This window comes from Balaenoptera acutorostrata, chromosome 4, assembly GCF_949987535.1.
Source record: "Balaenoptera acutorostrata chromosome 4, mBalAcu1.1, whole genome shotgun sequence".
Taxonomy (NCBI): domain Eukaryota; kingdom Metazoa; phylum Chordata; class Mammalia; order Artiodactyla; family Balaenopteridae; genus Balaenoptera; species Balaenoptera acutorostrata.
The window spans coordinates 148,582,980-148,607,151 of NC_080067.1; the positions used below are offsets into that span (position 1 = coordinate 148,582,980).

The following is a 24,172-nucleotide window of genomic DNA, read 5'->3' on the forward strand; positions in this document are numbered from 1 at the left end:
ACACCGGCTTCCCCTCCCACACCCTGCCCCCTCCCTCCCAGGCCGACTCGCTCCCAAATACAGCCCAAGTCAGAGCCAAGGCCGATCCCATGCAGGTACTCGGTTGGACCTGTGGACCCCAAACCCCACTGTGGAAGGGGCTTGGTGGACCTTACAACCACACTCTGCAAAGAGAATTCTGAAAACCAATAGCTCATGCAAACAGGATATTAGCTTTTGTCAGAAAGATCAAAAAAGGCTTGAGGTTTCTCTTCTCAGCCTCAGCCTCCCCTGCCTCTCCCTCCCTGCTTTATCTGCTTGCTTCAGTCGGCACCAGGAAGAGATGGCAGCGGGTGAGACTCAGATCTATGCCAAGGTTTCCAACAAGCTCAAGGGCCGCAGCACCACCTCGCTCCTGGACCCCCTCCTGAGCATGGGCTTCCCGGCACACACCGCGTGAGTACCGCCCTGCCTGGCCGTGTGCCCTGGACCCTGAGCTGGCCCCTCTGTGGCCACAAAACTGCAGGTGGCTCAGAACGCTTACTTCCTGTCAAGGGGTGCACCATGCAGGGCCAGAGACAGGCTCAAAATGAGGCCTTTTCTGCTTTTATAAATGACACGATCTTTGCCTTTTAAAGACAAACTCTGCTGGCCCGTGATGGAGGGACCTTGAAATTTGTGAAAATTGGAAGCAGGGTTTGGAGGGGCCTGGCTGTACCCCGTCTGTGGGCAGCGCAGGGAATCTGAGACAGCTTTTTAGACTCGAATTTGAAAGCCTCAAAGCCGGGTGGGTCTCTGATGCTGGGACCTCTTAAAATACACAAGAATGTAGTTCTAAATATTCAGGGAAACCCCTTGTCCTTAGGGGGGACTGTCTTGAATGTCTGATAATGGAGCGAAATGGTTAAGGAACTCCCCGAGCAGGGTGGACATAATCCTACTTATCCAAGCAGAAGGGCCACACAGAGACGACTCCACCTTGAAGGTTACCCTCCGGGAGAGGACGGGGTCCCCCAAAACAATGAGCTTGAGACCGACATCAGGTTGCAGCTTCCACAGTGTTCTTAGTTCTGGTGCTTTTCACGTGTTTATTCATGTGGGAAATACATCACAAGTCCCCTAGGTAACCTCGGATTTGGGAGGGGGCAAACTCTCCTTAAACAGATGACAAACTCTTGCCCAACTGCGTGGAATGACTGAGGCTGGACCCCTTTCCTCCCCAACCCAAATCAGGACTTTGTTGTCATGTTATGCTCATAGTGAACCGGGGGTCTGTGAGACGGGAACAGAACCAGGCGTGTGCAGGGTGCTTGCCGTGGGCCGGGCACCGTCCATCAGGGGCAGACGGGGACACCGAGGCCGGAGAGGGCAGATTCTGGAGGGGCAGGGCTGGAACCCCACTCCCGGTGCTTGTAACACTCACGCTTTATTACGTGACCGAAGCCACCATTGGGGACATACTCAAAATTCCTTCCAGTTTAAACAGCTGTGTGTTGGAGGTGGAGAAACGTGTTTTAAACGTCTCCCTTAGGCGAGAGCACCCAGGTAAGGCTCCTGTTAACCTCTCCAGGCAGCCTCATCCCCGCCAGTATCCTCTGAAACAGCAGCGCTGGGCACTGGCCATCTTGGGTGCCTGGTCAACTCCGGCTACTTCCAGGCTGAATTCCTGGATGAATTACCTTCACCAAACTCCATTCTGTCCAGTTCAGTCCCCTGCAGTTAAACTCCATTCAGGGTACATTCATCCCAGTTTCAAGGATGAGTAAGACTTGGTTAGGCCCAGGGACCTCGCGGTCCAGTCGATCAGGGAGATGGACTCAAGTCCGTTGAGATGAGGGGCAAGGTGGCCATGTCTGCGGTGGGGAAGTGCAGGGGAGCTGCACGGGCACCCTGCTTGGGAGGTTTGCGGAGGGCTTCCTGGAAGAGGAACATCTGAGCCGAGCCTGGAAGACCCAGTGCCATTTCCCCCAGGGCATGTTGGCACCGGGCCTAATCTCGGCAGGGAGGCACGTGTGCAAGCCTGGGACATGGCCCTGCACAGCCGACTCGAGGGTCCAAGAGCGGGTCCACCTGGCTTGGGAGCAGGTGCGTCGGGGAGGGATGGGGACGCGGGATTCGGGTGTGGGTGGACCTCAGGACAGGAGCCCTTGGACTCCGTGCCAGGGACTGGGGGTGGGGGCCAGGGAAGGAAAATGCTGGGCTGAGATGCAGGGCGTCTGCGTTTCCAAAACCGCGGAGACCTGGGCGCTGCATCCCGCTGTGAGGTCTGGCGTCCAGCCCCTGGGGGGGACCCCCTAAGGGCCCATGTGTTGCAGGGACACGCCTGTCTCTCTGACCTTTTCCAAAGAACAGAAGGCAGGTTCTGAGAGCTCCTCGCCTTCTCCCTCCCCACAGGCTCAAGGCGTTGGCGGCCACTGGAAGGAAGACGGCGGCGGAGGCGTCAGACTGGTGGGTGCGGTGAGGTCTCTGCAGGGTGGGCGCTGGGAAGTGCCCAGGACGCTCGGGGGGGGGGGCGGGGAAGCTCCATGCCACCCACCCAGCCCCCAGGGAAAGGAATAAAGAGGCCCCGGTTAAAATGGAAAACAAAAGAGAGAGAACTTTGAACAACGTTTTCTTCACTTAAAAGTCTGATTTAATCCAAATGTGCCTGTCAGTGAAGAACAATATCCACGTGATTTGTTGAGTAAATAAGGGAGAGCCATTTTTGCTGATAGGAAGGCGAGTTTGCCACTCTCTCCGCTTCTGATGGGGCGAGAACTTGCAGGTGGTGCTGAATGCCCCCCAAGGCCTCGCACGTTGCCCCTCAGGATGCCAGGTGCCTGGGGGCTGTGGGGAGCTCTGGGTTCCAGGAGGCTCAGCCAGCCCTCAGCTCTGCGGCTCTGCCAGCCTCCTGCTGCTACGGGCCTCGGTTTCCTGCCCTGGGAATCAAAGAGGACACCCTGTTCTCTAAAACTCAGTCCCGACCGCGTGTGGCATGATGCCCTCATTCTGCCCCTGGTGGGAAGTCCCCTCATGCTCCGCCCCGGAATAGCTGCAGTGAAAATCAAACAAAAATCCCAGGTCCCGCCAGGCTGGGGTGCCCTCCCCAGAGCAGGATGGCAGACACTGGCACCAGGTCTCTGAGGGCTCAGCGTGTCCTCAGCAGGAACCCCCTCCGCCTCCAAAAACTCTAGGCCAAGGGCAAAAATGCCAGCCCTGTACAGGACAAAGGGAAGCACCCGGTACCCTCTGGGCTAGGCTAACCCTAAAGTCAATTGCAGAATTGGAATTAAAAACCAGACCCACTGCCCTGAGGGTCGTGCTAGTGGTGACTCAGCCAGAAAGCCCAGCAGACCCACCGAAGAACAGGGAGGTGGTGGGCCCCCTAGATTCTGTGAGAGTGGGCCCAACCTCATTCCTAATCGGGGGCGGGGGGCTGCAAATTAGGGTGCCGTTAACAACAAAAGGCGGCTTCAAGTGTTGGTGAGGATGAGGGGAAGGCGGTCTCTCACTTTCTCAGCTGCAATAACGGTGAATATCCACACTGAAAATGTGTAGCTGCCACCCAGAAGTTCATGTCCAAGTACATTCCCTGGAGAAACACAGAGGACCTAAAAAGACATGTACAAAGATCTTGATCACAGTGCTATGAAATTTTAAGAAAAGAAAACAATTTAAATGTCCATCAATGGCATGGGTGAATGAGATATTACCTACGTAGATGATGCACTGTTATACAGCCCTTAGAAGGTTCATTCTGACAAACTTCCCCAGATGTATGTGCATTAATGTGGAGAGATTACAAAAACACAGGTTTGAGTAAAAAATGCAAGTTGCAGAATAATTTGAACAATAGCTTATGATTTATATAAAACACACACAAGTGCTATCTGTGGATTTGTTACCTAAATGTCTAGAAGAAAACAGAGCAGATTAAGACTTGAGGTTTCCTCTAGAAAAGGGGAAGTGAGCTACAATGGAAGGGGTATAGCTTCCTCTATTGGTATTTTTTTATTAAGGAGAAGGTATTTGTGTGTATCTTATGTTTTCTCCAGTGGTTGTACCCTGATTCCTGAATTCAATATTATGTCACAAGCACTTCTCTGAGTCATCAAAAATTATTCAAATCCATAATTTCCAATGACTGCATGATAAAGTTATTATCTTTTTTCTCATTTTTTCCTTCTTTCCTATTATAAATAACCGTACAATAAATATGTTATATGCAGTCTTATCTATACTTTTTGCTTTCTGCTTCGGATAAATTTCTGGAAGTGGAATTATTAGTTCAAATGGAATGAGTATTTTAAGGCTATTGACACATTTTAGCAAATTGCTACGTGTAAAGTTTGCAGAAATTCATCCTTAAGTCTCACTGCACCTTTGACACAATTAAGCATAACTTTTACCCTCTCAAATACATTCTGTTAATTTGACAAGTGAGAAAATTAGCGTCTCGTGGTTGTCTCAATTTTTTTTTTTTTTTTTTTTTGGTGAGAATGAACTTGAATTGGGGGCTCTATGTCATTTTTCCTAGTATTTTTTTTTTTTAGTATTTAAAATAATTTTCTGAATTGAAAGAAAATATAGTAGCCACCTAAGTTCTGTCTAGTTCCTTGTGGCTTTGATTTTTACACTTAATTTGAAGTTGGAGGTGAAATTAAAGTGTGAGTTTTTTTCCACAAAATTTTCAACCCTAAGGAGATGCCTGGCCCACAAAGACCATTAGAAGACCAGGTTTTGAGTGTTTCTGTCACCTTTCTCTCCTTTTCTGGGTCTTTGGCCTGGGAATCAGACTAGCCAGGATCTGAGACCTGGCTGGACGCTGACCTGCTCTGTGGCCACACTCAGCCCCGTGGTCGGCAAGTCCCGCCCGGGCACGGACACCTCTGCTCTGCACGGCCTGCTGTTCTGAGCTGCTGTCACCACTGTCCTGTGTCCTCCATGGGGAAAGACTCTTTTGGCCACAACGCCAGGTAAAAGTGTCCCATTCTCTGTTGCAGGCTGCACTGCCATTGCAATGACCCTTCTCTCGACGACCCCATTCCCCAGGAGTACGCCCTTTTCCTCTGTCCCACGGGACCCCTGCTGGACAAACTTCAAGAGTTCTGGAGAGAGAGCAGGCGTCAGTGCGCAAAGAACAGAGCCCATGAGGTCTTCCCTCACATAACGCTCTGTGACTTCTTCACGGTGAGTCAGTCCAAGGAGTTTTTAATGCTCATTAACACAGCAGCTGAGTCATTTTCTGCCATAACTAGGTGGTGATGGGGCAAAATTGAGGGGTTTACTTTCACAGGGTGGTCCACAATGGTGGTGTTACCTGGATTCTTTGTGTGAGATATCCTTTACTTTCCTCCTCATCTTTGTCTGGTCAACTTCTATTCATCCTTCAGAACCCAACTCATTTATCCCCTCCCTTTTTGAGTCTTCCCCAGCTCCCCAGGCAGAAGAGGTTGCTGCCCTTTGTGCTCCCACCATCCTCTTGTTTCTAAGTCTAGTGGCACTCTTTCCCTGTTGCATGGCCATGTGTCTGGTGCAGCTCTGCATCCCTCACTGGACTGAACCGCTCAAGTGAAGGAGGATAATTCACTTACCATTGCCCCCCAGAGACCAGCACCATGCCTCAAACAGAGTGGGTGCTTCACAGATGTGTGATGGATCAATTGAAGAACGGGTTGGCCAGCCACAGATGTAGGACTTCTCCCTGCCTGGGGGACCAGCCCTCTGATTTGAAAGATGTTCAGAGAGCCAGGTCCAGCTGCCAGGATGGGGTCCTGGGAGGTGAGAAGGACCTGGGATGCTCAAAAGACAAGAGGGAGGCATGAGAATGAGGGAAGGAGGGGCAGACACCACTGTGACTCCCGACCAGAGAAAAGTTCGGAGGGCACACCCCGGCCCTGCCCCGGCTCTGCTGCCAGCAAACTCTAAGGGTCCCACCGGGGCCCAAGGAGCCCTCTGTCCCAGGCTCCTTTGCGCTGCACGGAAAGGGAGACGCAGACCTGTGCAGGAAGGCTTCCAGAAGATGCCCAGAAGAAGCAGCATCTTCCAAAGCCCTTGACAGTCATCCTCATTTGCCAGGGCCAGTGGGGAGGGATTCCCAGGTGCTGAGACCAGGAAAGTCCCAGGCAAACCAGGGTGAGTTGGTCACCCTACTTGCACATTGATGGCATTTGTGACAGGCTCCTTCCTGGCTTGTCCTAGGAGCTCATCAGGGAAAGGAGAGGCAGTGAAGCCAGCAACAAACATGGCCTTAGAAATGGACACGCCTGGTCCTGACAGCCAGAGAGCTGACCGGGGCCTCCAACTCCTCCTCCCAGCCTGTCGAGGCATGTCCATTTGTGCATGCATACACACATACACAGAGACACACACAGCATCACACACAGACACACCACACACAGACACCATGTCACACACACAGATATGCACACAGCTACACAGAGACACACACAGCATGACACACAGACACACCATACACGTAGATGCACACACACACATTTCCCTTCTCTCGAGGTAGCTGCCCCCTCACGCCCACCCCACGTCCCACCCTGCCCTGGTGGCTGCGTGCCCCCTTCCAGCAGAAGAGTGTAATAGGGATTCACTCTTTGCCTTTGATTCTGTAACATAAGAACGCTCAGCCACCAACTAGTGCCGTCATCTACAGGTCGGTGTATAACGTGCCTCCACGCTCCCAGATTACGTGAGGTGAGTGCCCTCCAGGCACCACGTGCTTTCCAGGCCCTACGAGGACTGCAAAGATACCACAGACGGGGTGAATTTAGGGCGCTCCTGGCTAGCAGGCGAGCTGAGGGTGCGCATTAGCAACGATGATAAGGTTCACAACTGAGAGAATAAAGAGGGCTGTGGGAAGCCCAGAGGGAGCCAGCTGCTGGGGAGAGGAGGATTTGGCCGGCTCCCCGAAGGGGGGTGGGCTCTGTCAGGCCTCCACTGGGGTCCCACACGGGTGCGTGGAGTCTTTCTCACTGAGCAAGGAGCCAAGAGCTGTGTGGCCAGAGGGCAGGTGAGTGGGTGACAGCAGGGTTGAGGGGGAGCTTGTGAGCCAAGACCACGTCAGAGGAGACCCTGCTGGGGACAAGGACGGCTCGATCACTGGCCAAGTGTGTGGCCTGCTGCCGGGTCTGAAGGTCAGCAGCCGAGGGGTAGGCTACAACCCTCCTCAGTAGGGTAGGTTCTGAGCAGTGCGCCCCGGGGCCGCCTTGGTGTCTACGGGAAACCTCCAGAAGCCAATAATGCAGCCCTGAGCCCAGCTGTGGGCCACAGGACTGGAGGAGGGGGTTCAGGATGGGATGCAGGGTTGGGTCAACTCAGCATGGGGCGAGGCACATATTTAGAGGGACAAGGGATTTTTGACCTGGGCACTCAAAGGCTATTCTATTCCAAAAAGAACTTGACCTGAATTCTATAAGAAACTGGGGACCAGCTACAGAACAGATCCATCACCCCAAACACCAGGACCGGGTAAATTATGTTACAGCATCGTGACCAGAAAAGAGGCTCCTGAGGCTGCCTGATTGTTATTAGTTAAGGTAACAGGTGACTGTCCTGTCTCTGTCCCTCAGTGCGAGGACCAGAAGGTGGAGTGTCTGTATGAAGCACTGAAGAGAGCCGGGGATAGGACCCTGGGCGCCTTCCCCTCGGCTGTGCCTCTGGTTCTCCATTCTTCCGTCAGCTACCTGGGCTTCTTCGTGAACGACAGCCCCGCAGATATCATCCAGGAATTTGCTGTGATGTTCGCCACGGAAGCTTCCATCTTAGCAGGTAGGCAGCCCTAGGCAGAAGCACACGCAGGGCCCGGTTAATAGGAAGTGGTCCCTTTGTGCCTGGGGCTGAGCTCGCCACACTCGGGTGCGACGGGCAGACCCCAGGGCAGCAAGAGTGAGGCTGTTTCCCCGATGCAGCGACGGTCGTCCTGCGGGCTGGTCGGGCTGGCCTGGCTGGCCAGGCGCAGGATTATCTGCACCCCCACTAGGTCACTTCCACACCCACCTGGCCCTTACAGCCAGCAGCTATGACATGGCCTTAACCTGAGGCTGAACAATTAGCTAGAACCTCCGTAACGGGCCAGGATGTCCTTCAAAAATATGAGCTAAGTCAGACAGAGAAAGACAAATACCATATGATATCGCTTATACGTGGAATTAAAAAAATGGTACAGATGAACCTATTTACAAAACAGAAGTAGAGTCGCAGATGTAGAAAACAAACTTACGGTTACCAAGGAGGAAAGGGGTGCGAGGGATAAATTGGGAGATTGGGACTGACATAGACACCCTACTATACACAAAATAGATAACTAATAAGAACCTGCTGTATAGCACAGGGAAATCTACTCAGTACTCTGTAATAACCTGTATGGGAATAGAATCTAAAAAAGAGTGGGTATATGTATACGTATAACTGATTCACTTTGCTGTACAGCAGAAACTAACACAACATTGTACATCAATTGTACTCCAATAAAAATTAATTAAATACAAAAAAAGAGTGAGCGAATAGGAAGACTCAGAACTAGCACAGGGCTCTTCTCTAAGTGGGAATAGCCTTGTCTGCACCGATGTGGTTTTTCAAAACACTCAGCTGTGTTCCAGCTGCTGGGAAACTGTCCCAGGAGGGACGGTGTGTGACCACATGATGACAGGGGATTGTAGGCGGGGGCACCTCCCCCAGCCCCTCGCCCACCAGGGGCATCCCTCCTCAACAGGCCAGTGCTGTATGTAAAACACAAGTCCTAGCTGATTCATTTTAATGCTTTAGGTATGAGCGTAGTCTTGTCTCCTTGGCCTCTTGGGGGGAAAATTATCTAGACTCACTTTGAGAATCAGCCAAATTCACTTTCCTCAGACACCAGCCCCGGTCTGGAGACTGAGGCTTCGGCTGGGGTTTAGTGAGAAGAATTCCAGACTTGACCTCAGGTGTGAATTTTCCCTCATCTCTGGTTGGTGGTGTGACCTGAATCATGTCCTCTGACCCCTGAGTCGTCTTCTTTCTCTGCAAATGGCTGGGGGTCTCGCCCTTTAAACAGTTTGGGCTGTTTGGGGAACTTCCCCCGTGGTCCTGGTACTCAGAGGTGCTCCGCACTGCTGTGCTTTGCTGAGTCTGAAACTCGAAGAGGCCACGGCACCCTGGTAGCGGGACCCCTCCCTGCCCCCTGCAGACATGTATGAATGCAGATGCCGGTCACATGAATAATTTCCTTAGTCCCAGATTTCCATTTGGAGGCTCGTTTGTCGAGTCTGGGATCGTATTTGCTAGATAATGATAACCTTACCCCATGTCCTTGCGGATTGCCTCCTTTATGTAAACGTGAGTTCAGGGCATGGCTCTTGAACCTCCTTGTCTCTAAAAGGACGACGGACATGGCTCTTGTCCTGATGCAGTGTATCAGCCGCTTGCCTCCGAGCAGGCCTAGCACCTCACTTACTCCCATGCCCCCAAAAAGTGGCTCTTAATGACCACTTATTTTTAAAATAGAGTGACTGAGGGCTGTGCAGGGTAAAGTGCCTGCCCAAGGTCACTGTCATGGGTTGAAAAGTGTCCCCTAAAATTCACATCCACCAAAACCTCAGAAAAGGAACTTATTTGGAAATAGGGTCTCTGTAGATGTAATTAGTTGAGGTCACGCTGGAGTAGGACAGGCCCTAAGTCCAGTGACTGGTGTCCTTGTATGACGAGGTGACACAGAGGAGAGGCCATGTGACCACGGAGGCAGGCATTGAAGGGATGCGGCCAAAAGCAAAGGAATGCTGGGGCCACAGGAGCTGGAGGAGGCAGGGAGGGACCCTCCCCGGGAGCCTTCAGTGGGGGGCGCTGCCCTGCAACACCTTGGTTTTGGACTTCCAGCCTCCAGACGCATGAGAACAAATTTCTGTTGTTCTAGGCCACCCAGGGTGTGGCCATTTGTGACAACAGCCCAGGAAACCAACAGAGTCCCCAAGCCAGTGGGTGGTGGAGCTGGCACTGGAGTCCAGCCATGTCCTGCTCCATGCCTCCTGGGCTTCGTGCTGACCCGCTCCACACCCTGGGAAACCGGCTTTGACCTCACATCCATCGCCCACCCCTCAGCAGGCTCCGCCCTGCCCTCCACGGCCGGCACCCTGGGCCTGACCCTGATGGGTCGGGAGGGACCAGTCACAGCTCAGCCAGCAAGCGTGTTCCTGGCCAGCTCACAGTCCCCAGGGGCATGGGCCACACAGAGAAAAAGACAAGCGCCCGTTCAGATCAGGTGACTCGGTGATCTCTCTGATGACGACCTCAGCGGGCCTTTCCCAGGCCACACTGACTCATCCACGGCAAGGCCGTCCCCCCACCTCGTCTGGAACACCCGAGAAAAGGAATTTCCCCGCCACCCACATGCTCTCTTGCTTCGAGCTCCTCACCCCCGCAGCTCAGGGCCTGGAGACCTCGCCGGTTTCTCTTTTGCTACCAAAGGCTCAGATAGAGGATGGGAGACATCGATGGGGTTGCCAAGTCTGGGCTCCAGGAAGTGGGTGCATCACCCTTGACGTTTTTCAGGGGGAAGGCGGATCCTGTATGTTGCTAAGTGTTGCCCATGAGAAAGGTAGCAGGTAACTAAGATTTACTGAAAGTTTCCCGGGGACCTTACAGTTGAGAGGCCAGTTTCCCAGGACAGTGTGTCCAATCCTCAAGTTGTTGGTGTCGAAACTGAAGCTGAGTCAGACCAAGACGGTCCCCAAAGTCAGCTGCCAAACGGGGCAGCTGGGTCTAAAGTCAGGTCTATCAGATTCCAGAGTCTGTGCAGTTCCATTAATCGCCGCCTCCCCGGAACAAAGCTGCTTTGTGACCCGGCTGAAATCGGATCCTGGCTGCTTCGGGGACGCTGCTGCCCACTGACCTGAGGGCCCTGGGATGAGGTCCAGGAGGGCTGGGGCCATGAAGGCAGAGGTCACTCAAAAAGACCAGGGCCTTGGCCGCTCCAAGGGCTTCCCTGCTTCACCAAAGTCAGCAGAATATTAGAGGCACTGTGACGTCTGATGGAATCGCGTTGCTTAGGGCATTTTCTTCCAGAGACTCTGCAACTGAACAAAAAGCCATTGACTGCAGCATGAGCCCACCTGTGCAGGCCACTGTGTGACATGCACACCCCGGGGGATGAAGGAGATTGGAATCAATTGTTGGGGCAATTAACTTGCAAACTGATGGGCCACAAACACCCCACCCCACAACCTGTGTCCCTATACCCTCTGCTTTCCTGCTTCTTCGTAGAATCTTCAAGTACCCAACCACCTCCTTAACGAGGTGACCTCTGTGTGGTGGCCCGTCTGGGCCAACTCCTTGCCTTGTCGGGGGAGCGCTGGTGTGGGGAGGGGAGTGGGTAGAGGCAGGAGGTGCGTGTGTAAAGGCGTTTGCACCTCCAACCCGGGCTCATGGCCACCCCGGATGCGGAGACCCGGGCGTGCAGTGCGGACGTCTGGGTCAAGGTGCCCCGTTTGCCTGATTTCACAGACTGCACCGTGAAGCCCTGCACCAAGCAGCTGCATCTCACCCTGGCCCACAAGTTCTATCCCCACCACCAGAGGACGCTGGAGCAGCTGGCCAGAGCCGTCCACCCCGGCCACGGCTGCCAGTGGACGGCCGCACTCTACTCGCGGGACATGCGCTTTGTACACTACCAGGTGAGCGAACGCAGGCGGACGGCTGGACTGGACCCCGCCATGGGAACAGGTGAACGGCTGCCCTCCTGACGGAGCCCTGACCCGCAGGAGCCCTCGGATGGAGGTTTTTCAGCAGAAGGGCGAACTTCTCTCCCTTCCCTAAAATCATGCTGTGGCCTGCATTTTGGAATTAACATTCTTCTGTATGTGAGTCGCAGACACAGAAATTTGGGGGAAAAGTGGAAACATTTCAGGTATCAAAAATGGACGGTTGCAAAGATTTATGAATACATTGTGCTGCTTGCTAATTTGTTTAGATAATGATTTGAGTGAAGCCTCAGTTCAGGACTCCCTCCCCATGGGATTGATTGGTTTAGATAGAAAGCTTGTTATGCTCCTTTCAGACCCATGGAACAAGTATGAATGAATCCACCGTGTTCTGTGGTGTGGGAGAAACTGTAAATAACCTCACTACAAGGGGGGCGGATGTGAACATCCGGTTATGCTTTGAGATTTTCATATAAGAAATAAGTAAACAGAGATAAATAGGTAGGTAGATAGGTAGATTGATAAAATAGGTAGATAGGTGATAGAGATAGATAGATAGATGATAGATAGGTAGATAGATAAATTGATAGGTAGATAAGAGTTAGATAGATAGATAATAGATTAGATAGATAGGTGATTGATAGATACAGATAGGTAGATAGATGATAGATAGATGATTGATATGTATAGATAGATGATAGAGAGATAATAGATAGATGATAGATAAATAGATAAATAGATAATAACTAGAGAGACAGATGATAGATAGATATCAAAATTCATTTCTGAATGTATCTGGACAAGTGTATACATCCTTTTGTCATATTCTACTGTCATCAGACAGAGGTTTGGATGTGTCATGGAGACACAGAACCCATCCTTGCTTGAGACATGAAGACACTTTCCTCCATTCTAGACCCTGAAGGTCCGGTTCCAGTACAAACCCCAGAACATGGATGAGCTCACACTCAGTCCCGGTGACTACATCTTCGTGGACCCCACTCAGCAGGAGGAAGCCAGCGAGGGCTGGGTGATTGGGATCTCGCAGCAGACCGGCTGCCGGGGCTTCCTGCCCGAGAACTACACGGAGCGAGCTAGCGAGTGTGACACCTGGGTGAAGCACAGGTGAGTGCCGCTCTGCCCCTGCAGCCCAGACGCCTCTCTCAGACTTAGTGTCTGAGAGCGTCTTTTTGGAAACAGTGGCCATGGTGCTTGTATGCTTCTAGACAGTTCCATTGTTGGTAAAAATTGCCTTCTCCATACTGGCAACATTATCCCTGCAGGTATATGGTAAATATCTTGGTTGATTTCTGGTTTTCCACTGAAAACATTCAGAAAACATCAATTACTCTACAAAACTTTTCTGAGATCATAATCCCAAAAGGACTACAAAATACCACTTCCTTATTATGAACATAACAAATTATAGAAGCATACAAGCACCGTAGAAGACATAATTCAATTAAAGATAAGCCAGTGAAATAAATTATGATACATCCATACAATAGAATACTTGAGGTTTTTAAAAATGATCACGAGGAAGTATTTTATGTACTGATATTAAAAAATCCAAGAGAAGTTGCAGAACAATGTGGATAGGATAGTACTAACTGTGGGGAACAGATGCATTAAAACATTATCATCTGTACTTATATATGCACAATATGTATTTATATGTACGTTCATGCGTAAAAGTTCCCTGGAAGGGAAGATGTCTATAAACTTCTAACAGTGGCTACCTGCAGGGTTGAAGGTGGGAGTTGGGAGAATGGAATAGGAATGGGAGGGAGACTGTTCACCCTCTACCACTGTATAATTTTTAAATTTGTGAACCATAGAAATGCATTACTTATTCAAAATCTAAATTAATCAATTTTAAGTTTAAAGAAAAGAATATAAGGACATTGGGTCAAAGAGAGAATAAAGGGAGAGAAGTCAGACAAACCCAGGGCCAAGCTCTGTGCACACCATGCACGCTGTGGGCCCCAGGCTCCGAGCTCTCCCACACCCAACGTGGAAAGGGATATGGCTTCCACAAAAAGATCACAGCCATCCCAGGTGTGGGTAGACCAGTCGTCCCGGAGAAGCACAGTTTTGCGGGTGTGGGCATGGCTATGTGTCCAGTGGCCACAACAAAGTCACAGGACATTGGTGCCACCAGGGACTGCAGAGATAATCAGGTAGATCATCATCCCCGAGAGCTGAGAACACTTGGGCCCAGGGAGGTGGAGGGGCCAGATGACATCATGCAATCAAGGAAGCACTTGGTTCCTTTTAGAACCAGCTCAGTCCATCGCCCGGTCCAATGAACCATTTAAGGAGTAACAAGGGAGCAGATGCTGGTTCCACCCCAACTGACCATCTGAGGTCCAGGTGGCGTGGGCTCCCATCTGGTCCCTGTCCTTTAGCAAGTCCTCCAATCCTTGCTCAGGACGAGAGAGCATCACCGTCGCCAGGCAGTCGGCAAACTGGATGTTTCTAGAACTATGCAGCTAAGATTCTGGAGAAAATGAGTTTGTGGCTATTACATCTTTCACCTCACAGTTAATCTGTTAGTCACCTGTCACCAAAATAACGGTTCCAGCTTTTAAGCTGAACGTTTCTGGGACTATTCCTTCTAGAAACAAGTTTCCCCCAGGAATTCATAAATATTAACAAGAATTATAGCAAAAGAAGAGAAAACTAAGTACTGGGCTGGGCTGTGGGGTGTCTGATTGGCCGTGTTTTGGAAGCACCCCAGCTGTGCTGGGTAAGAAGTAAGACAAACTGTGACATGTGATTATGGGTCAGAAGGACAGAGAACCAGCACTGTTGTCAGACTCAGCTGTCCTGGCTAAGTCTTTTAAAATGGCCAAAAGTATACTTTATTAAACGTTCAAACTTTTAAATTCAGAAAATGGCCCTAGAATGTCTGGACACGTTACTAATCGGCTGAGCAGAAATGCCGTCCGATGATACTGTCCCAAGGCTACTTTAGCTGTGGGCAGACAAACTGTTGTTTATAGACAGTGGATAAATATCTCTGACAGTGTCAGCACAGAATTCACACTTGGGACGTGCAACCCAAGCAGGAAAAATTATTGACCTTACATCAGTGACCCATCACCCATGCGACAATTCAGCCTTTGTGCCAATAGTTCAGGGTCTCTGGATTTACTCAGCAACAAAATGACCCCACAATATTTGCCTGTTACTTTGAAGAAAAAGATCAGAGGTGACCACTGTGATATTGATGGAGCATATTCATGAATCACAGCAGATTTCAACGCTCCACAGACAAGAATGTATGTAGCATAATCTCGAACAAAGAGCCATGAATGTTAGAGCTTAGAGAACACTTTGTTCTTTTTGAGCCAAGATGAGAGTACCAACCCTGGAGCAATACATGCTCAGTAACTTTCCAAAACCACAGAGCAAGTTCCTGGCAAGTAGCTCAGACATAATAGAGATATTGTCATGGGCTGCATTGTGTCCCCCAAATTCATACGTTGATGTCTGAAGCCCCAGCACCTCACAATGTGATTGTATTTAGAGATGGGTCTTTAAAGAGGTGACCAAGGTAAAATGAGATCACAGGGTGGGCCCTAATCCAATTTGTCTGGTGTCCTTATACGAAGAGGAGATCCGGGCAGACACACACAGAAGGACGATCATGTGAGGACACAGGGAGAAGACGGCCGTGTACACACCAAGGAGAGAGGCCTCTGGAGGAACTAACCCCGCCCATACCTCGATCTTGGACTCAGCCCCCAGACTGTATGAGAACAAGTATCTGTTATTTAAGCTGCCCCGTCTGTGGTACCTCGCTATGGCATCCCTAGCAGACACAGTCCACACAACCCCACAGACGGCAGCGGTGCCCCTTTTAAAAGCCAGGGAGAATTTAAATACATCTACATCTATTTCTATGGTGTAAGTTAAGCAGTAAGTAGGTCTCCGAAGTTTAAGAGAAAAACAGAAATATTAAAATGCTACATTCTTTCCTTTCTCTTCTCATCACCAACATCCCCATGGTAATCAAGGTTGTATTTCATTTGAAAGAGTAGCCAAAAAAAAACAAAAATTCAATTTTTCTCTCCAACTGTAAACTTCACAGATGTTATTTATAGATAACGAGGCTTCACTATCTGCCCCGTGGGCCGGGAGCAGGGTGCGGGAGGGCCACATCTCGCCCTCAGGAAGGGGAAACCCACCAGCATTTCCTGTGTCAAGGTGAGACTCTGCAAATACTGAGAGCGTGCTCATTTGCAGAGGGAAATGTCAATGGTCTGAATATGGGGATCATGTTCTTGTCTATTTATGACCAGTTAGAGACGTCGAATGTGCTGACATCTGACGCTGTGAGACTACGAGCTGTGTAAATCTATTTGACCTGGATCCCGCTGTTACTGACCAGGGTCCTTGGCTTCCTTAATCAATAGATATTGATCAGAGGCCAGACAAGAAATTCAGGCAGGGCTTTGTTGGGACCACTGCTGCAACAGGGGGGAGCGAGAACCAACAACAGGTCCCCTTGCTTGCCCGCTCCCCGAGGGGGGTCGAGCTGGCTCCTTACATGGGGTGAGGGCAGGGGTGTGTCCAGGCGTCAGGCCAGAGGGGTGACTTAGGTGGTCTGCCCACCCCCTAGGTGGTGGTGTGTGCAGGGGGCACGCGCAGTGCCCTGCTTTTGCTCCAGGCTCTTCAAAAGTGGCAGTTGGGTTTTTTGGTCTCTTTGTATCTTTTGGGTCCAGAATTTGACCCAACTGGGCAGGCACGCAGTTATTTTTAGTCCTGTACAGTTTCTTTGTATTCTGTTGCTGGAGGAGAGGTGTGTCCAGGTGCAAGCCCTGCAGCAAAGGGTCCCAGGTCCCAGCAAAAGGTCCCAGGTCCCAGCCTGTCTCACCGCCAGTAGGATTTACCGCTCAAGACAGGACAGGCAACAAGATGGGAAGAGAAGGTACGACTTGCAGACAGTTTCAGAAGTGAGTTAACTACATCGAAACACCGCGTGGGCACTGAGGGTCCCGGGCGTGCGGTTGTTATGGTGAAAGGCAGGTGGCCTGAGCCTGTGGGCCCCTGAGATGCAGGAGAAATGACGCCACTCCCAGCTCAGGACCCGGTTAGGGTCTCAGGATGGAGGCCTGGGAGCCATCAGCTTTACGATAACTGGGGGACTTGGGGCCACTGTGGGAAAGAAAGGCAAACATTTACAAATGGGCCAAATAAGTAGAAACACACCACGTTCATGATGGAGCAAAATGAATCCTCCCAGAGCCATTTCCAGGTTTAATGAAATTCCAGGGAAAATCCCAATGGGATCGTTTGTTGGAACTTCACTGAGTGATTGAAAAATTTATCTGGGAGAATAAATAGAAGAGCTGAGAACACTTTGAAAAATAAAAGTGATGAGAGGAGATATTTACCCTACCAGGTATTAAAAGCATGTTATAAATCTATAATATGGTACTGGCTTGAGGGAAAGAGAAAAAATAGATCCGTGGAACAGACTAGCTAACAGAGCAGGAGACCTGGTATATTAGGAGGTTCCTATCTGATGAATGCATCAGAAATAGGAAAATAAATGGATGTAAAATAAAAGGTGTTCTGTATGACCTCACAGCACACACTGATACCAATTTAATTCTGAGTCAAGAATTAAACAGAAAATCATTTAAAAATAGAAGGCAGTTTAAATGACTGTATTTCTGATTTCTGGACTGGGGAGAGCTTTGAAAGCAGAGAAGCAGTGGAATGGATCTTAAGGTGAGACTTAACAGATGTGTCTTTAATACTGATTATTAAATGCTTAAAATGTAAGCCTTCTGTATGTTAAAAATCACAAAGAATACTGCAATTTAAAAAGCAAGATGAGGACATGCTTTTCAGAAAATAGTAATAAAGATGATGTTCCCTTACCAGTCACTCACGTGAGCGGACCGTCTGCCTCCTTCTCTTCCCCCGTAAACTGGAGGCCCAGGCATCCCTGGACACTCTGCCCACCAGCTGATTTGTGTCTGATTTTTTCATCTAACCCAGAGGCCACCTACTGCATTCCTCACTCTTATCCACCGGGACAGGTGAACGTCGGAAGAGTGTCCACCAGCTCCAGTTGCCTACAGCCTCTGGGCCCATGTGCCCTTCTCCCCCCAGCACACTGTGATGCTCGGTCCAAACTCCTAGCCAAGGCCACCTGTTCATGGCATGTTGCATCCCATCCCTCCTGGGCATCCCATGCCCTCCAAGGGCATCACGCCAGCATCATCTGTCATCCCAAGGCCCTCCCCAATGGCTCCCACCAGCAAGCAAACATGCTGTTATCTTAAAAACAAAATCAAGCACAAGCTCTCTTTTTTTTCCCATTTCCCTCTCTAGCTGCTGTCCATTTCTCTCCTCTGATTGTATGTATCTTTTTCACTCAGCCTTGTTTGAAACTAGCCCGCATGCTATAAAGCAGATTACAGGCCTCGTGAGGACAGCTTCAGTATAACTAGTCCTCCTTTTACGACCACCAGGACAGGTGCTCAGATCCCACGGGAACGGGAACCAGAGGTGCTTGTAAATTGTTTTTAACTAGAGTTTACAAAGATGACCTTTCACTTTCTAAAAAGAATTTCCCCTGGGAACCTGGCCCTTTCTTGCTCTTGGAGGATTTCCATGACTGTCGGCTCTTGGTTCCGCATTCTCACTCCTCCCCGGGCCCCTCCCCGGGGCCCCTCCCCTGTTCCTCACCCCGGCACCGGCACCCGCTCACCTTCTGGAGTTCTCACAGCTCTGGTTGCCATGACCTTCGCCCTCAGTGGTCCTCAGAGCTCCCAAACGGCTGCCCACCCGGGGCACCTTTCTTGATCCCCTAGACGAGCAGCAGTTTCCTCTCCGCCTGCACCTGCTCGGGCACCGTGGTCACCCACCCGCCCACTAATGCATCTGTGCCTTTCCTGTGTGTTGCCCTGGCGTTTAATGTGTCTGTTCTGCTCCCTTATCCCTGTTCCCAACCACGAGCATCTTCACACCTTTGGTTATTTTAGAAGGCGATTCTTAGAGGGTGATGCACTGGTTTGCTTGGGCCTCGGAACGAGATACCACAGACATGGTGACTTAAACAGCAGGTGTCCCTTCTCTTGCAGCCCTGGAGGCTGGAAGTCCAAGCTCAAGCTGGTCCCTCCTGAGGCCTCTCTCCTGGGTGTGTAGGTGGCCGTCTCCTCCCAGTGTCCCCACATTGTCGTCCCCGTGTCCTGATCTCCTCTTCTCAAAAGGACCCAGTCAGATTGAATTAGCACCCACCCTAGTGACCTCATTTTACCTTCATCAGCTCTTTAAAAGTCCTACCTCCAAGTAGGGTCCCATTCGGAGGTGCTGGGGGCCAGGACTATACGTCTGAGGGCACACAGTTCAGTCTGTAGCAGGTGGTGATGGAGAACATGAACCACCACCACTGGCTCAGGAGCTGCTATGTGCTGGGCACTGAGTCGTTCTGAACCATTGTTTCATTTCATCCTCACGATGCCCCAACCCACCCATCGTGTCGCATGCATGCTCTCCATCACATGACGACTGGATGCTTCCCAGGCTCGTCATGACACTGGCCTCTTTCCTCTCCCACAGGACGTACACCTTCAGTGTAGCCCCCGACCTGAGCTCCGGGAAGGACGGTGAAGCCAGCAGCAGACGGAACGGGGACCCTCAGCCTCCGCGCATGTCCCGGAGCATCAGTAGCCTGCAGTCCCTACAGGTGATGGGGCCCTGATGTCAAATGAGCCGCTCACAGCCCCACTCTGTGCCGACTCCCGGTAGACTCGACTCCTCCGGGGCAGCTTTCACTCAGACGCTGCTGCCCTGAGCTCAGACCCGGGTGGGCCAGCAAGGGGCCCATCTGTCTGCTCCCAGGACCCCCAGCTCCGTCCACCCCGGGCAGAGGGTGAGCCCCGCACACACGCACACACTGTGAGCCTGGCCCGTGTCATCATGGCACTAGGTCACGGGCCAGGAAAGGGACAGGGACCCAGCCCTCCTGGGAGGCCACACTCTCACCCTAACTCTGCCATCGGCCGGATGGCTCCTTCCCCAAGAGCCCACCGGCCCCCAGAGCTTGCCTCCAGTCCAGACAAGAGCTGAGCCCAGGGCAGGGGACACCGGGAGCCTGGGAGGACAATGGGTGACCTCTTTAGCTGGGCCTTCGGGGGTGAACGGCCCGGGTGGAGGAGCTTCGGACTGGGAGCCAGAGGCCTGCCAGCCTCAGACCGATGAAAATGGGGTCCCCGCCCCAGACTCTCTGGGAATGAGGGGAGCCGGCCTGGACTGGGGCCATGGGCTCCCTGAGGCTGAGCCCCCCTTTCCAGATTGAACGAGGGGAGGAGCTGACTTGCAAGGCTTAGCCCAGCTCGGCCTCTGTCTGAACGCTGGTGCTTTAAATGGATGAGAACCTGACACCTGTCCCCGATACAGAACCTCCCCTGGCCTGAGGTCGCTCCATCCAGGTAGTGAGAAAGGAAAACTGGCCATAGTTTTGCTATGGTCGCGTAGTGGGCTGAAGAACCGCTCCAAAGAGGTAAGGTCCCAATTCCTGCCACCTCTTGTGAGGAAAATGGTCTTTGCATGTGGGACTGAGATAAGGGTCTTGATGGGGAGATTATCCTGGATTATCCTGCAGGCCCTAAACCTAATCACAGGAAACAGGGGATGTGATGCTCACAGACGAGGAGACAAGGCACACAGAGAGAAGCCATGTGACCTGGGGGCAAAGACTGGGGCCACACGGCCACACGTCAAGGATGCTGGGGCCACCGGGAGCTGGAAGAGGCAGGAGGGACCCTCCCCTAGAGCCTCTGAGGGGGCCTGGCCCTGCGACACCTTGATTTTGGACTTCCAGCCTTCAGAACTGGAAGAGAATAAGCTTCCTTTGTTTTCAGCCCCCGCAGTCGGTGCTTTGTTTCAGCAGTCCCAGGAAAGGCATCCAGCACCTTCTGTCAAAAGATCTGAGGGCTTCCCTGGTGGTGCAGTGGTTGAGAATCTGCCTGCCAATGCAGGGGACACGGGTTCGAGCCCTGGTCTGGGAAGATCCCACATGCCGCGGAGCAACTAGGCCCGTGAGCCACAACTACTGAACCTGCGCGTCTGGAGCCTGTGCTCCGCAACAAGAGAAGCCGCGACAGTGAGAGGCCCGCGCACCGCGATGAAGAGTGGCCCCTGCTCGCCGCAACTAGAGAAAGCCCTCGCACAGAAACGAAGACCCAACACAGCCAAAAATAAATAAATAAATAAAATTAAAAAAAAAAAAAAAAAAGATCTGATGCAGCCCTGCCGTTGTGTGGACCCAGGGGTTGGTCCATTCCATTCCCCGCAGACCTTTCACTTTATCATAATATTCCTGATGCAAATATTCCTGATTTCAAAGTTCAACTCCTCCGTGCTCTTCCAGGGAAGAAAATGCCCCCGATCCAAAACCTCAGCCCAAGGCAGTGATGGTGCTTTGAGACCATCAGTGAGCAGATCCAGGTTGGGAACACGTGTGTGTCCTGTGACCTACTGGGAAGATCCGTCCTCGGCAGGGGGAATGGAATAGAAAAGGGGTCCCGGTGTCAGTGCGGGCAATCCCACAGCCATACTTCAAAATGTAAGGCAGCAACGGGACTTCCCTGGTGGCACAGTGGCTGGGACTCCGCACTGCAAATGCAGGGGGCACGGGTTCGATCCTCGGTCAGGGAACTAGATCCCACATGCATGCCACAACTAAGGAGCCCACGTGCCGCAACTAAGAAGCCCACCTGCTGCAACTAAGACCCAGTGCAACCAAATACACAATTAAAAAAAAAAAATGTAAGACAGCAAGACGACCTTCCCCTTGGAGCTGCCAGAGGTCGGTGTTTGCATCCTGAACCAAATATCAGCGCCCTCCACCACAGTATTCACTTCACCTTGACCATGTGCCCATTTTGAAGACTCGACCCCAAGGCCCTGAGAAGCTACATATGGAGACCTGACCGTCCCATCGGCTCACAAACACATTTCATGCGCCAATCAGAACGTAGTCAGGTCCAATGAGAAGAGCCCTGTGCGTCAAGCGGCTGGAGATTCTGCATCCCCCGGGGGTGGGTGGGCCCCACGAGGGCTTGGGAGGGTCTGGCTGGGGCTGCCCATGGTGCCGGACCCAAGAGCGCTTGTGAGGCAGGTGCAGTTTGCCCGAGACCCTACTTTCTAGCGTTTGCCCTTCTCAGCAATTCCCAACCACTTTCCAACATGCGGGGATTCCACTGGGGCCCCTTCGTCCTTCTTGATGAACTTGAAGAAGTGCTGGGGGAGCAGCCATAGGTGCAGACCCTCGAGACCCCACCCCTGTCGGCAGAATCAATCCCAAGGGTGTGGTCAACAGCACTGGCTACGTTTCAAATGAATGCTGTGTCTCTCAGGGTGTTTACCTGTGAAAAATACCTACATTCTCCTCTCCAGGATTTGGGGGAAACCAGAGTGTGATTCTGGGTCTGGTGATGGCAGTTCACACTGAGGAGGGCCACATCTTGTCACCTCTTCCTCACCCTACTCAATAGCAAAGATACAGGGACTTCCCTGGCGGTCCAGTGGTTAAGACTCCACACTTCCAATGCAGGGGGACAAGAGTTCGATCTCTGGTCGGGGAACTAAGATCCCACAAGCTGCGCAGAGCAGCCAAAAGAAAAAATAGCAGATACAAAAATATCAGCTCTCTCATTTTCACCCAGAAGCCCACCTTCAGAGGGATGTGAGGCCAAAGATGGGGAGGGAGAGAAAGGGTCCACCTCAGGAAAAGAAGTGGTCAGGGCAAAGCAGACCTCTGGCTGGAGCTGTCTCCTGTCCAGATGCCCTCCCCCTTCTGACCGTCCCTGATGACCTTGGCCTGACCATTCCCAGTGATCTTAGCCCGTCCATCCCTGGTGATCTTGGCTCCAGGCATGACCAAGTCCCATGTCTTCCCTGGAGTCCCCCCAGCCCACCTCCTGCGGCAGGCACTGTCAGCTCTGCCCCTCGTCCTCTGCCATCTGTGACTCATCTTTCCATGTTGGTCCAGAGGCCCCAGTGAGATCCGAGGCCCCCTAAGTGGGGCATCTTTGGACGACACCTTGTGTCCCAGCATCTGGCACGCGTGCCCCCAGACCCTGACGGCACGAGTCCCCAGAGGCAGCGGGCCTGTGTTGATGTGGAATTTCCCATCCTGCTCCAGAGTCGAGTCCCCCGAACGGTCTGGGCCTGGCGCTGGGCAACACCGCCCCTGCCCCTGGGGCTGGGACGCGAGCTCCTTCAGGGTCCCGGCCCAGCCTCAGCGCCTCCCTCGAGAGGTTCTCTGTCATCTCTGGGGCTCCCGGGGGAGGCCTGTGCCCCACACAGCCGTCCTGGTGACTCCACGTCGGCTCCGCCCTCAGTCTCTGCAGGTCACTCTCACCTCTCTGGCCATCTCGGCTCTCCCTCATTCTCTCCAACGTTTTTGCAGAAAATGTGCTCAGGCTTCCTCTCGAGGTCAGCCTCTCCCTCCGACACAGCACAGCGAAGAGAAGGGCCAGCCCCAGCTCCCCTGAGGAAACCCCCAGCCACCCCGCACATAGGAGCCCCCTCTCAAAGACACCCCACACCACGGCCTGGAATGCAGCCCTTGGGTTAATTCCCCAAAGCACTGACCTCCCCAAGAGCAAAGGTGGATGTCAGCCCTGCAGTTGTGAGGCCCAAAGGCCGTCTGAGCCCCTGCCCAAAGCAAAGGGGGAGAGCTCTAGAGAGCTCTGCTGTTTCCACGGCTGGACCCTGATAACCTCCTGTCGATGCCTTTCTCTCCCCAAAATAAAGTAAACTAAAGTGCTGTTTTCCCCTAGCACTCAGCCAAACAGAAAAACACCAGCTATGGGAAAGAAGGGCCAGCAAGAAAGGAGAAAGAAGGGGTAGATGCAGGGCTTCTCCCCTGGGTGCCCAGAGCTGAACACACGCCCTGGCAGCCTGGAGAACAGGGTGATTCACATTTAAGCAGAGAACCACATTTAACACGCCAACACTGGGGTGGTCCCGGAGGCCCCCTCGGAGGAAAACGAGTGCCAGCAACAGAGGAGACTAGGATGGATGGACGGATGGTTAAATGATAGATAGATTAGATAGATAGATAGATAGATAGATAGATAGATAGATAGATAGATAGATGATAGATAGATAATAGATAGATAGATAGATGATTGATAGACAGTAGATAATAGATAGATTTTATAGATATAGATATATAGATATAGATATAGATATAGATATAGATATAGATATAGATACACGCACACAGATGGTCCCCAACTTACAATGGTTCGACTTACAGTTGTTTGACTTTACGATGGTGCAAAAGCAATATGCATTCAGTAGAATTTTGAATACTTGAATTTTGAATTTTCCCAGACAAGTGACATGTGGTCCAATCCTCTCTCTGATATTGGGCAGATATCAAATGATATTAAATGCATTTTTTACTTAAGATATTTTCAATTTATGATGGGTTTATTGGGATGTAACCCCATCCGACATTGAGGAAGATTTGTACATATCTACATAGTATATACATA

At 51.6% G+C, this 24,172-nt stretch overlaps 1 protein-coding gene and 1 non-coding gene across 3 annotated transcripts in view; one reads left to right on the top strand and one right to left on the bottom strand.

Annotated features, from left to right (window-relative positions):
* The first annotated feature begins 322 nt into the window (after positions 1-322).
* The window catches only part of UBASH3A (ubiquitin associated and SH3 domain containing A), a 39,937-nt gene continuing 16,087 nt past the window's right edge, over positions 323-24,172 (top strand). For both annotated transcript variants that reach the window (XM_007172689.3, XM_007172690.2), the window contains exons 1-7: positions 323-435; positions 2,374-2,427; positions 4,962-5,148; positions 7,539-7,737; positions 11,443-11,612; positions 12,556-12,764; positions 19,221-19,347. In XM_007172689.3, coding sequence (XP_007172751.2) covers positions 323-435; positions 2,374-2,427; positions 4,962-5,148; positions 7,539-7,737; positions 11,443-11,612; positions 12,556-12,764; positions 19,221-19,347 — 1,059 coding nt within the window. The remainder of the gene's footprint in view (positions 436-2,373; positions 2,428-4,961; positions 5,149-7,538; positions 7,738-11,442; positions 11,613-12,555; positions 12,765-19,220; positions 19,348-24,172) is intronic.
* Positions 18,038-18,170, bottom strand: LOC114236526 (small nucleolar RNA SNORA61). The gene has a single exon (XR_003622469.1). It is a non-coding gene; the product is annotated as a small nucleolar RNA SNORA61 (small nucleolar RNA).